This window comes from Symphalangus syndactylus, chromosome 9 (assembly GCF_028878055.3).
Source record: "Symphalangus syndactylus isolate Jambi chromosome 9, NHGRI_mSymSyn1-v2.1_pri, whole genome shotgun sequence".
Classification (NCBI taxonomy): Eukaryota; Metazoa; Chordata; class Mammalia; order Primates; family Hylobatidae; genus Symphalangus; species Symphalangus syndactylus.
In genome coordinates, this window is record NC_072431.2 from 125,559,065 (window position 1) to 125,571,977 (window position 12,913).

The 12,913-nt window shown below is 39.1% G+C and overlaps 1 protein-coding gene across 19 annotated transcripts in view; it reads left to right on the forward strand.

Moving 5' to 3' along the window:
- NFIB (nuclear factor I B) overlaps positions 1 to 12,913 on the forward strand; it is a 463,288-nt gene that overhangs the window by 379,657 nt on the left and 70,718 nt on the right. For all 19 annotated transcript variants that reach the window (XM_055294226.2, XM_055294227.2, XM_055294231.2 and 16 more), the window contains one exon: positions 3,221 to 3,289. In XM_055294226.2, coding sequence (XP_055150201.1) covers positions 3,221 to 3,289 — 69 coding nt within the window. The remainder of the gene's footprint in view (positions 1 to 3,220; positions 3,290 to 12,913) is intronic.

Below are 12,913 nucleotides of genomic sequence, written 5' to 3' on the forward strand. Positions count from 1 at the left end.
CTCATCCCTTCTTCATGATTTGGCTTCCAACAGGCTCAGACCCCACTCCATCTTAATGGTCATGACTTAGGAGCAAATGGATCTCTGACTCCTCATTGGAGTAATGAGGAAATGAACTTCAGATTACACATACATATTGTAATGTTATGTATTACATCTCGTATAGTTTATGTAAATACATTGAAATGTTCATCACTTATTCATCGATTTATTTAACAAATATTTTTGGGCTCTTACTATTTAAACACTTCCAGTTCTTTGGTTGTTACTTTGTATTAAATGCTTGACGTTACACATTAGTACACAACAAAGTAAGAGATTCAATCCGACCCTAATCATTACACTTTCTCATGTGACCCAAAAGCCTAAATACACTCTTCAGCAAACAAGTTCTAGGGAATAACAGAGGTTAGTATAATTATCCATAAATCTTAAACCATCTGTATCTACATTGTAATAAAATGACTAAGATGTTAATGTGTGACCATGTTTTTAACGTTGAATTTTAAAATTTTGTTCTGTGTTTATTTAGTACTTACTCTATATATAGGCAATGAGTTAGTCATTAAGGAAGATATAGAGATGAACAAAACCCAGTCACTTCCGTAAATAAAGGAGCTGATAATCCAGCAATGACCGCAAGACTTGAAAACAGATCTCTCAGAACATCTGAAAGTACAAAGTATAAAATTAGCACAAACTAGTTGCTATACAAGTACAGAGGAAAGAGATTTCTGGCTGGGCCAGTGGGTGGGAGAAGGAGGTGGAGGAGCAGTTTACAGAGTGGGTGGTGGTTGGGCTGGATTTTGAAGGATGAGACTAGAGTGTGTAGAAAGAGGGCCATCTCATCGCAGGGAGCTGCAGGAGGAAGATATGAAGGTAGGCATTTACAAAGTACAATTGGGTGATGAAAAATAATCTTGTGTGACTGGTTAAGTATATGAGCTGTAGTCATGATAAAGGAGGTTGTTTTGTTTTTTTGTTTTGTTTTTTTTGAGATGGAGTCTTGTTCTGTTGCCCAGGCTGGAGTGCAATGGCTCGATCTCGGCTCACTCCAACCTCTGCCTTCCGGGTTCAAGCGATTCTCCTGCCTCAGCCTCCCGAGTAGCTGAGACTGCAGGTGCCTGCCATCACGCCCGGCTAATTTTTGTATTTTTAGTGGAGATGGGGTTTCACCATATTGGCCAGGCTGGTCTCAAACTCCTGACCTTGTGATCCACCCACCTCGGCCTCCCAAGATAAAGAAGATTTTGTACTTAATATATTTACTTTGTTAAGTTTAGCCTATATAAAATAAAGTATAATGAACTATAAACAATAACAAAAGCAACAACAATCTTTCTATATGATAGTAAGTTACAGTGGTCCAGAAGAGTCAAAACATCTTTTTCCCCCACCAGGCAAGGCAGTCAGTGTCCTTTTTGGTATTCATGACTTTTAGCACCTTGTACAGTGATTGTTACATAGAAGTTTCTCAATAATTACTGAAATGAATTTAACCTGGTAAAAATTAATTGCTCAAGAAATAAGAGTTTCTTAAAATAGAAGTGCATTAAATTGGGACATTTTGTTATAATACTCTTAAAAATGTATATATATTTTTCAGAATAGTGACTTAATGTGGCACCTGTTTTATCCCCTACTGAGATCTTACAACTTCCTCTCACTCCTTCTTTCATTCTGTTTCTAAAGAAGGTGGGTGGGTGGATGTCAAACATCCATGGCTCCTCAGTTCATAGCAGTGAAACACATATGCTAATTGAATGATTTTCTGTCTTTTCATGCTATGTATGGTTGAAAAGCAGTGTGGTGCCTTTTGTTCTGGTAAATTTTCTGAATAAAGATTTGCGGATCATTTTGGACTGTCTGGAAGCCAGTGTGCATAATTTGGTATATAGCTGATGGCAGGTTCCACTGGCCCATCTTAATTTATTGGTAACATGCTTATCATGGGGTTTATATTTTTATCTCCCTTAGTAACAACTCTATAAGATAGGTGATTTTTATTGTCTCCAATTTGTAAGTGAGGAATCTGAGGCAAAAAGAGGACTAATAACCTAGCCAAGATTTCATAACTGGTCATCTGTGGCTAGGATTCAAATCCCAGCTCTTTGATTTCAGTGCTCCGTGTTGCTACACTACCCATGCCTCAAATCTCTGAACTGAATCTAATTCCTTGGTCAGCCCTAAAGCTTTATGTAAAATCCAATCAAATTGCCAGTTCTTAGAATCTAGTTTTGTTTGTTTGTTTCTCAGATGTATTTCAATTCTGAGGATTTTCAAACTTATTCTCTCCCTAGGACAGAAACAAGTAGGCCATAACCTCCCCCTCTAAGGTATTCCCTCCCTCCTCACACTCATTACACCCCCTTAACATAGATGAGAATGGGGTGGGCTGGGTGCAGGGTTACTGCTGTTTGTGGGAGTTCTCATCTCTAGTTTTGGATATGGTTAGACCAGCTAGCAAGCAGGCTCCATGGCCACTGTGGACTCTGCCCAGGTGTGACTAAAGGGTCATGTGGCATTCTCAGAGGCCTGGATTCACCACCATTTGCCAGAAAAGGTGTCTAATTCTTGAAATAAAAGGAGTCCAATGGAATAGTAGCAAGGGTGAGGAAAGCAGTGAAATCGTGCAATGTATATTAAAGATGCCCAGAAATAGGTCAACGTGAAGTTCTGTATTTGCTGTATATACAAGTTCTGCTTTTTATGTTATTAGTAACCCTGGAACAAGGGTGGGGGTGCTAGTAACAGCAGCTCACTTTTCTTTAATCAGAGAAGGGTTTACAAAAGAACAGTGGCCTTAAGAGATCTTTCACGTTATTCCAGCAAGGTGCTAATTGTGGTTGTGGTTTCCTTTTTCTTTCTTTTCGTTTTTCACTTTAGTCTACCAGGTGCTACTGAGTCAAAAGCTTTCACTGAGAGCTCACAGACCATTCTGTATGCATGGGCCATGGCAAATCAAACCGCATCAATAACCCTGTACTTTTAGAAAGGGAAGAAAAAAATTTCCTAAGAGATTATTTGGTATCTAAACTTTTTATTTTTGTTTAAACAAACCTAATTTGCATTCATAAGAGTTATTTTTTAAAGTCCTTATTGTAAGCATATTTGGTTTTTGTTCAAACCTTTGGCTTTAAAACACTTAAATTCTAGTGTATAATTATTTATTTTACTTTCTGCTTATATTGATCATTTTTCCTTTAATGTTTATTTTCAGGTTACCTTGAGGATAGTTTTGTAAAATCTGGAGTCTTCAATGTATCAGAACTTGTAAGAGTATCCAGAAGTAAGTAAATTGTTTTCTTACTACTTAAGCATGCAGTGTGATTTAAAATACTTTATATTTTGAACCTTAATTGTAGTATAAAGAGTGACCACATATTAGGAAAATTTGAATTTTAAAATCTTAAAACTTTTGATGAAATAACTGAATGTGTTTTGCTTGATTTTCTAAAATGTTTGCATTCAAATAGTCAAAACTTTTTGTTGTACAAAAATAATTTTGGGGTTTTTCTGATTGCCATGTTATTGGTATTCATTTAATTCACTGTTCTCTGCATGACCATAGATGGCCATTTATATCAAAGGAAGTGTGATTAATTAAATGTACTCTATGTTGTTATGATAACCCACATAAGTTTCCTGTAGATAAGTGCTTTTTCATTTTACTAACATTTTGGTGGGGGTTGGAGATGTACAGGATATACACACTAACGTGCAGAGTGTAGAGGGATGCAGAAATTAACTTTGCAGATTGTAGTTGGATATAGATAGAAAGCATTGTTATCCAAAACAATGTCCAATTGTTTTAACTGGCCACTTCACCTGAGACACCATTCTTGGCAGGCTGGATCAGATTTTTCTAGGGTAAGCTCACCTGGCAGGCTACCTAAGCAAAGGGGACGTTACCTTGATTAACTCTTTTACTTATTACTAGCATGTACAAACATATCCAAGATGCAAATGTATCTGTACTAATTATGTTAAAGGAGGTGACTCCTTTCTTCATACTCCCTTCGCTGATTTAGCTTATTTATGTAACTTTGAAGGGTATATTTTCACCTGACATTTTGATAGAATGCATCACACTTTGGAATGATGTTATTCAGATGATGTAGTCACACTCTGATACTTGCCTAAGTTGTGTTTCTCATTTGGGTCAAATTTAGAGGTCATGAATAAGAATTACGATGATCCGGAAAGAACAAAGAGTAAGGGAGTTACTGAGGATAAGAATAAGCAGTGTTTTAGAGTCTTGTTATTCAGTAAAGGAATCTCCACGCTATCACTGACTGTCTTTTGAACCATAGTTCCTCAAATAGCTCGCATTTCTAAAGTGAACAGTGCAAATAGCATGTATAGCAGGGAGTGATATACATGAACATTTAAGACTGTAAGTAGTTTATCCTTTCTGGTATAATTCTGGAGTAGATAAATGTATGCCCAAAAGACTTATCTCATGGGTCTTTTTACTTGGTGGCAGTGTAGGAGAAGAAACACAAATATCCTATATTCCGGTAGCCCCAGGGTATGTATTCAATGGGCAAGGAGATTGCCCGAGGCAATGTTCCTTAATGTGTTTTTCCAGATCAGTATGTGATATCCAAAGGTATCCAACATTTGAAAGTTTTCGCTTTTAATTTGGGAAGAAATATGCCTGACTTATCAGTAGCACTTTGTAGCATGAGGTAAGACAGGGGATATCTGAAGGGGGCGTGTGTGTTTTCCCCATACTGTTCTTTAGCGGAAAGGCTTATGGTGCTCCAGTTAGGAGGCTTATTAAATTATTTGCTTAAATTTGTACTTCTCTGAGTTCAAGTTCAATGGTATATTTTCATCCTTCTTAGGAGTAGTGCAGTAGAGTCAGCTGTCAGAAAATATTTATTTAGTACCTCATTATAGGTAATATTATTCTAAGGGCTGTCAAAGGAGAACCACATTAGAACCTTCAAAAGCCCAGACAGATATTTTGAAAAATCTGAATTTCAAACATTAAAAAAAAAGATGAAAATTATCTTTCTAGAACAGTTCAAAACCAGGTAAATTTAATATTCTTCATTCATTCATTCATTCATTCTTAACCTATAATGTCATATCCTAGAAATTTTTAGGTTATTTGTTATAACAAACATTACTGATTTGTAATTAGCACATTAATCATCTATGTTCATTACATAATTTATTCAGCAAACATTTATTTTCTCCTCCATATGTAAATAGGTGTCTCTGAAAGGCCTGATAAGTTGTCCTCCTAAGTGTTTTAATATATCCACATCGTAATCTTTGTTTACACAATTAAACTTCATTATTTATGAAATAAGGGTTTGCTAAGTAAACATAAACTTCAGCACAACACTTATGTGTGTATCACAAATTCTGACTTCTTGAGGGTTTACAGTATTCTAGTGCTTGCAATCCTCTAGAGTTTTACAATCATAAGACCCACTGATGTGTATGTTGACTTTAGCTAATGAAGCTGTTCAGCATTAGGATAGTGATCTCTCTGTTGAATGATATTATCTCCATCTTAAAAGTTGATTTAGGATCAGCTTTTGGAGTGAGGAGAACAATAAGGGATATTAAAGGTTGGCCTCTAACGCTTAGAATCTGAGGTTCTTTGGTGCTTCATTTCTAAGAGGATATCGGCAACCTCTTAAACATGATTTGCAACTTTCAGCCTTCTTGTAGCTCCCTGGGAGAGGCGCTAACACTGATCTTTGCATCTGACGTAAGTTCTTCCAGAGGCTCTTAAGCAGGAATATCTGACTGAGACTTGCTGTTCTCACACACTCTCTTTGTCATTAAATAATTTCCATGTGTGTTGTTTTATTACTTTGGCCATGTTTATTGTTAATCTACTTTCCTTTCTGTAATCTCCCATTTAGTGTCAGAATGCATACTAAATTTTTACAGTGCTCATGCATAAATCTGCAGACAAATTATTTTATTGCTATCTTTACAAAATTAAAACATAATATGTGTACATATTTATGGAATCCATGTGATCTCTGGATCCATGCATACAGTGTATAATGATTAAATCAGGCTATTTGGGATATCTGTCATCTCAAACATTTATCATTTCTTCATGTTGGGAATGTTTCAAATCTTTTTTTGCTATTTTGAAATACGTGATATATCGTTGTTAACGGTAGTCACCCTGCTGTGCTGTCAAATACTGGAAATTATTCTATTATAACTGTATGTTTTTTTTTTTTTTATTATACTTTAGGGTTTTAGGGTACATGTGCACAATGTGCAGGTTTGTTACATATGTATCCATGTGCCACGTTGATTTCCTGCACCCATTAACTCGTCATTTAGCATTAGATGTATCTCCTAATGCTGTCCCTCCCCCTTCCCCCCACCCCACAACAGTCCCTGGAGCGTGATGTTCCCCTTCCTGTGTCCATGAGTTCTCATTGTTCAATTCCCACCTATGAGTGAGAACATGCGGTGTTTGGTTTTTTGTCCTTGCGATAATTTACTGAGAATGATGTTTTCCAGTTTCATCCATGTCCCTACAAAGGACACGAACTCATCATTTTTTATGGCTGCATAGTATTCCATGGTGTATATGTGCCACATTTTCTTAATCCAGTCTATCGTTGTTGGACATTTGGGTTGGTTCCAACTCTTTGCTATTGTGAATAGTGCCTCAATAAACATACGTGTGCATGTGTCTTTATAGCAGCATGATTTATAGTCCTTTGGGTATATACCCAGTAATGGGATGGCTGGGTCAAATGGTATTTCTAGTTCTAGATCCCTGAGGAATCGCCACACTGACTTCCACAATGGTTGAACTAGTTTACAGTCCCACCAACAGTGTAAAAGTGTTCCTATTTCTCCACATCCTCTCCAGCACCTGTTGTTTCCTGATTTTTTAATGATGGCCATTCTAACTGGTGTGAGATGGTATCTCATTGTGGTTTTGATTTGCATTTCTCTGATGGCCAGTGATGAGGAGCATTTCTTCATGTGTTTTTTGGCTGCATAAATGTCTTCTTTTGAGAAGTGTCTGTTCATGTCCTCTGCCCACTTTTTGATGGGGTTGTTTGTTTTTTTCTTGTAAATTTGTTTGAGTTCATTGTAGATTCTGGATATTAGCCCTTTGTCAGATGAGTAGGTTGCAAAAATTTTCTCCCATTGTGTAGGTTGCCTGTTCACTCTGATGATAGATTCTTTTGCTGTGCAGAAGCTCTTTAGTTTAATGAGATCCCATTTGTCGATTTTGGCTTTTGTTGCCATTGCTTTTGGTGTTTTAGACATGAAGTCCTTGCCCACGCCTATGTCCTGAATGGTATTGCCTAGGTTTTCTTGTAGGATTTTAATGGTTTTAGGTCTAACATATAAGTCTTTAATCCATCTTGAATTAATTTTTGTATAAGGTGTAAGGAAGGGATCCAGTTGCAGCTTTCTACATATGGCTAGCCAGTTTTCCCAGCACCATTTATTAAATAGGGAATCCTTTCCCCATTTCTTGTTTTTGTCAGGTTTGTCAAAGATCAGATAGTTGTAGCTATGCGGCATCATTTCTGAGGGCTCTGTTCTGTTCCATTGATCTATGTCTCTGTGGTGGTACCAGTACCATGCTGTTTTGGTTACTGTAGCCTTGTAGTATAGTTTAAAGTCAGGTAGCGTGATGCCTCCAGCTTTGTTCTTTTGGCTTAGGATTGACTTGGCGATGCGGGCTCTTTTTTGGTTCCATATGAACTTTAAAGTAGTTTTTTCCAATTCTGTGAAGAAAGTCATTGGTAGCTTGATGGGGATGGCATTGAATCTATAAATTACCTTGGGCAGTATGGCCATTTTCACGATATTGATTCTTCCAACCCATGAGCATGGAATGTCCTTCCATTTGTTTGTATCCTCTTTTATTTCATTGAGCAGTGGTTTGTAGTTCTCCTTGAAGAGGTCCTTCACATCCCTTGTAAGTTGGATTCCTAGGTATTTTATTCTCTTTGAAGCAATTGTGAATGGGAATTCACTCATGATTTGGCTCTCTGTTTGTCTGTTATTGGTGTACAAGAATGCTTGTGATTTTTGTACATTAATTTTGTATCCTGAGACTTTGCTGAAGTTGCTAATCAGCTTAAGGAGATTTTGGGCTGAGATGATGGGGTTTTCTAGATATACAATCATGTCATCTGCAAACAGGGACAATTTGACTTCCTCTTTTCCTAATTGAATACCCTTTATTTCCTTCTCCTGCCTGATTGCTCTGGCCAGAACTTCCAGCACTATGTTGAATAGGAGCGGTGAGAGAGGGCATCTCTGTCTTGTGCCAATTTTCAGAGGGAATGCTTCCAGTTTTTGCCCATTCAGTATGATATTGGCTGTGGGTTTGTTGTAGATAGCTCTTATTATTTTGAGATACGTCCCATCAATACCTAATTTATTGAGAGTTTTTAGCATGAAGGGTTGTTGAATTTTGTCAAAGGCCTTTTCTGCATCTATTGAGATAATCATGTGGTTTTTGTCTTTGGTTCTGTTTATATGCTGGATTACATTTATTGATTAGCGTATGTTGAACCAGCCTTGCATCCCAGGGATGAAGCCCACTTGATCATGGTGGATAAGCTTTTTGATGTGCTGCTGGATTCGGTTTGCCAGTATTTTATTGAGGATTTTTGCATCAATGTTCATCAAGGATATTGGTCTGAAATTCTCTTTTTTGGTTATGTCTCTGCCAGGTTTTGGTATCAGGACGATGCTGGCATCGTAAAATGTGTTAGGGAGGATTCCCTCTTTTTCTATCGATTGGAATAGTTTCAGAAGGAATGGTACCAGTTCCTCCTTGTACCTCTGGTAGAATTCAGCTGTGAATCCATCAGGTCCTGGACTCTTTTTGGTTGGTAAGCTGTTGATTATTGCCACAATTTCAGGACCTGTTATTGGTCTATTCAGAGATTCAACTTCTTCCTGGTTTAGTCTTGGGAGGGTGTATTTGTCGAGGAAGTTATCCATTTCTTCTAGATTTTCTAGTTTATTTGCATAGAGGTGTTTGTAGTATTCTCTGATGGTAGATTGTATTTCTGTGGGATCGGTGGTGATATCCCCTTTTTCGTTTTTTATTGCATCTATTTGATTCTTCTCTCTTTTCTTCTTTATTAGTCTTGCTAGCGGTCCATCAATTTTGTTGATCTTTTCAAAAAACCAGCTCCTGGATTCATTAATTTTTTGAAGGGTTTTTGTGTCTCTATTTCCTTCAGTTCTGCTCTGATTTTAGTTATTTCTAGCCTTCTGCTAGCTTTTGAATGTGTTTGCTCTTGCTTTTCTAGTTCTTTTAATTGTGATGTTAGAGTGTCAATTTTGGATCTTTCCTGCTTTCTCTTGTGGGCATTTAGTGCTATAAATTTCCCTCTACACACTGCTTTGAACGTGTCCCAGAGATTCTGGTATGTTGTGTCTTTGTTCTCATTGGTTTCAAAGAACGTCTTTATTTCTGCCTTCATTTCATTATGTACCCAATAGTCATTCAGGAGCAGGTTGTTCAGTTTCCATGTAGTTGAGCGGTTTTGACTGAGTTTCTTAATCCTGAGTTCTAGTTTGATTGCACTGTGGTCTGAGAGACAGTTTGTTATAATCTCTGTTCTTTTACATTTGCTGAGAAGAGCTTTACTTCCAACTATGTGGTCAATTTTGGAATAGGTGTGGTGTGGTGCTGAAAAAAATGTATATTCTGTTGATTTGGGGTGGAGAGTTCTGTAGATGTCTATTAGGTCCACTTTATGTAGAGCTGAGTTCAATTCCTGGATATCCTTGTTAACTTTCTGTCTCGTTGATCTGTCTAATGCTGACAGTGGGTTGTTAAAATCTCCCATTATTATTGTGTGGGAGTTTAAGTCCCTTTGTAGGTCACTGAGGACTTGCTTTATGAATCTGGGTGCTCCTGTGTTGGGTGCATATATATTTAGGATAGTTAGCTCTTCTTGTTGAATTGATCCCTTTACCATTATGTAATGGCCTTCTTTGTCTCTTTTGATCTTTGTTGGTTTAAAGTCTATTTTATCAGAGACTAGGATTGCAACCCCTGCCTTTTTTTGTTTTCCAGTTGCTTGATAGATCTTCCTCCATCCCTTTATTTTGAGTCTATGTGTGTCTCTGCACGTGAGATGGGTTTCCTGAATACAGCACACTGATGGGTCCTGACTCCTTATCCAGTTTGCCAGTCTGTGTCTTTTGATTGGAGCATTTAGCCCATTTACATTTAAGGTGAATATTGTTATGTGTGAATCTGATCCTGTCATTATGATGTTAGTTGGTTATTTTGCTCGTTAGTTGCTATAGTTTCTTCCTAGCCTCGATGGTCTTTACAATTTGGCGTGTTTTTGCGGTGGCTGGTACCGGTTGTTCCTTTCCATGTTTAGTGCTTCCTTCAGGAGCTCTTTTAGGGCAGGCCTGGTGGTGACAAAATCACTCAGCGTTTGCTTGTCTATAAAGTATTTTATTTCTCCTTCACTTATGAAGCTTAGTTTGGCGGGATAGGAAATTCTGGGTTGAAAATTCTTTTCTTTAAGAATGTTGAATATCGGCCCCCACTCTCTTCTGGCTTGTAGAGTTTCTGCTGAGAGATCAGCTGTTAGTCTGATGGGCTTCCCTTTGTGGGTAACCCGACCTTTCTCTCTGGCTGCCCTTAACATTTTTTCCTTCATTTCAACTTTGGTGAATCTGACAATTATGTGTCTTGGAGTTGCCCTTCTCGAGGAGTATCTTTGTGGCGTTCTCTGTATTTCCTGAATCTGAATGCTGGCCTGCCTTGCTAGATTGGGGAAGTTCTCCTGGATAATATCTTGCAGAGTGTTTTCCAACTTGGTTCCATTCTCCCCATCATTTTCAGGTACACCAATCAGACGTAGGTTTGGTCTTTTCACATAGTCCCAAATTTCTTGGAGGCTTTGTTCATTTCTTTTTATTCTTTTTTCTCTAAACTTCCCTTCTCTCTTCATTTCATTCATTTCATCTTCTATCAGCGATACCCTTTCTTCCAGTTGATCGCATCTGCTACTGAGGCTTCTGCATTCTTCGCGTAGTTCTCGAAACTTGAGTTTCAGCTCCATCATCTCCTTTAAGCCCTTCTCTCCATTGGTTATTCTAGTTATCCATTCTTCTAATTTTTTTTCAAAGTTTTTAACTTCTTTGCTATTGTTTTGAATTTCCTCTCGTAGCTCAGAGTAGTTTGATCGTCTGAAGCCTTCTTCTCTCAACTCATCAAAGTCATCCTCCATCCAGCTTTGTTCCGTTGCTGGTGAGGAACTGCGTTCCTTTGGAGGAGGAGAGGTGCTCTGTTTTTTAGAGTTTCCAGTTTTTTTGGTCTGTTTTTTCCCCATCTTTGTGGTTTTGTCTACTTTTTGTCTTCGATGATGGTGATGTACAGATGGGTTTTTGGTGTGGATGTCCTTTCTGTTTGTTAATTTTCCTTCTACCAGACAAGACCCTCAGCTGCAGGTCTGTTGGAGTTTACTAGAGGTCCACTCCAGACCCTGTTTGGCTGGGTGTCAGCAGCGGTGGCTGCAGAACAGCGGATTTTCGTGAGACCACAAATTCAGCTGTCTGATAGTTCCTCTGAAAGTTTTGTCTCAGAGGAGTACCCGGTTGAATGAGGTGTCAGTCTGTCCCTACTGGGGGGGTGCCTCCCAGTTAGGCTGCTCAGGGGTGAGGGACCCACTTTAGGAGGCAGTCTGTCCGTTCTCAGATCTCCAGCTGCATGCTGGGAGAACCACTACTCTCTTCAAAGCTGTCAGTCAGACAGGGACATTTAAGGCTGTGGAGGTTCTCGCTGAGTTTTTGGTTGTCTGTGCCCTGCCCCCAGAGGTGGAGCCTATAGAGGCAGGCAGGCCTCCTTGAGCTGTGGTGGGCTCCACCCAGTTCCAGCTTCCTGGCTGCTTTGTTTACCTAAGCAAGCCTGGGCAATGGCGGGCGCCCCTCCCCCAGCCTCGTTGCCGCCTTGCAGCGTGATCTCAGACTGCTGTGCTAGCAATCAGCAAGACTCCGTGGGCATAGGACCCTCCGAGCCAGGTGCGGGACACAATCTCCTAGTGTGCCGTTTTCCAGGCCCGCTGGAAAAGCGCAGTATTAGGACGGGACTGACCCGATATTCCAGGTGCCGTCTGTTTCCCCTTTCTTTGACTAGGAAAGGGAACTCCCTGACCCCTTGCGCTTCCCGAGTGAGGCAATGCCTGGCCCTGCTTCGGCTCGCGCACAGTGCGCTTCACCGACTGTCCTGCACCCACTGTTAGGCACTCCCTAGTGAGATGAAACCGGTACCTCAAGCAGAAATGCAGAAATCACCGGTCTTCTGTGTCGCTGGGGCTGGGAGCTGGAGACGGAGCTGTTCCTATTCGGCCATCTTGGCTCCACCCAACTGTATGTTTTTATCCATTAACCAATCTTTCTTCATCTCCCCACCTCCGCACCCTCCCCCGCCTCTGACAACCCCTTCCATGAGATCAACTTTTTAAGCTCCCATGTATGAGTGAGAACATGCTATATTTGTCGTTTTTATTGCTGTCTTGACACTCTGGAATAATCTTTCTGGAACAAAATTTAGAAAAACAAAATTTCTGAAGATTTCAAAATTATCATTTACTACAAATTACATCTAGTTTATTTATGGGTAAGCAAATTATGTTAACTGTGGAGCCATATGTATTCAATAGAAACTATAAATCTTTGCCTAAATATTGCATGAGCTTAATAAATTGAAAATAGTTTATGTAAGGTAGAACCTCTAAGTTTCCTGTTAGTAACTCAGGTCTATGAATTGTATCCATTACTGTGATAGGAAGCCAGACAGATTGTTTACTTCACTTGAGCCCCTGAAATACTCCTTCTAGCATGTACCCCACTTCCAGTGTCATATAGAACATGGTTCTAATAATAAATTATAAAACGTGGTTACTGTGGG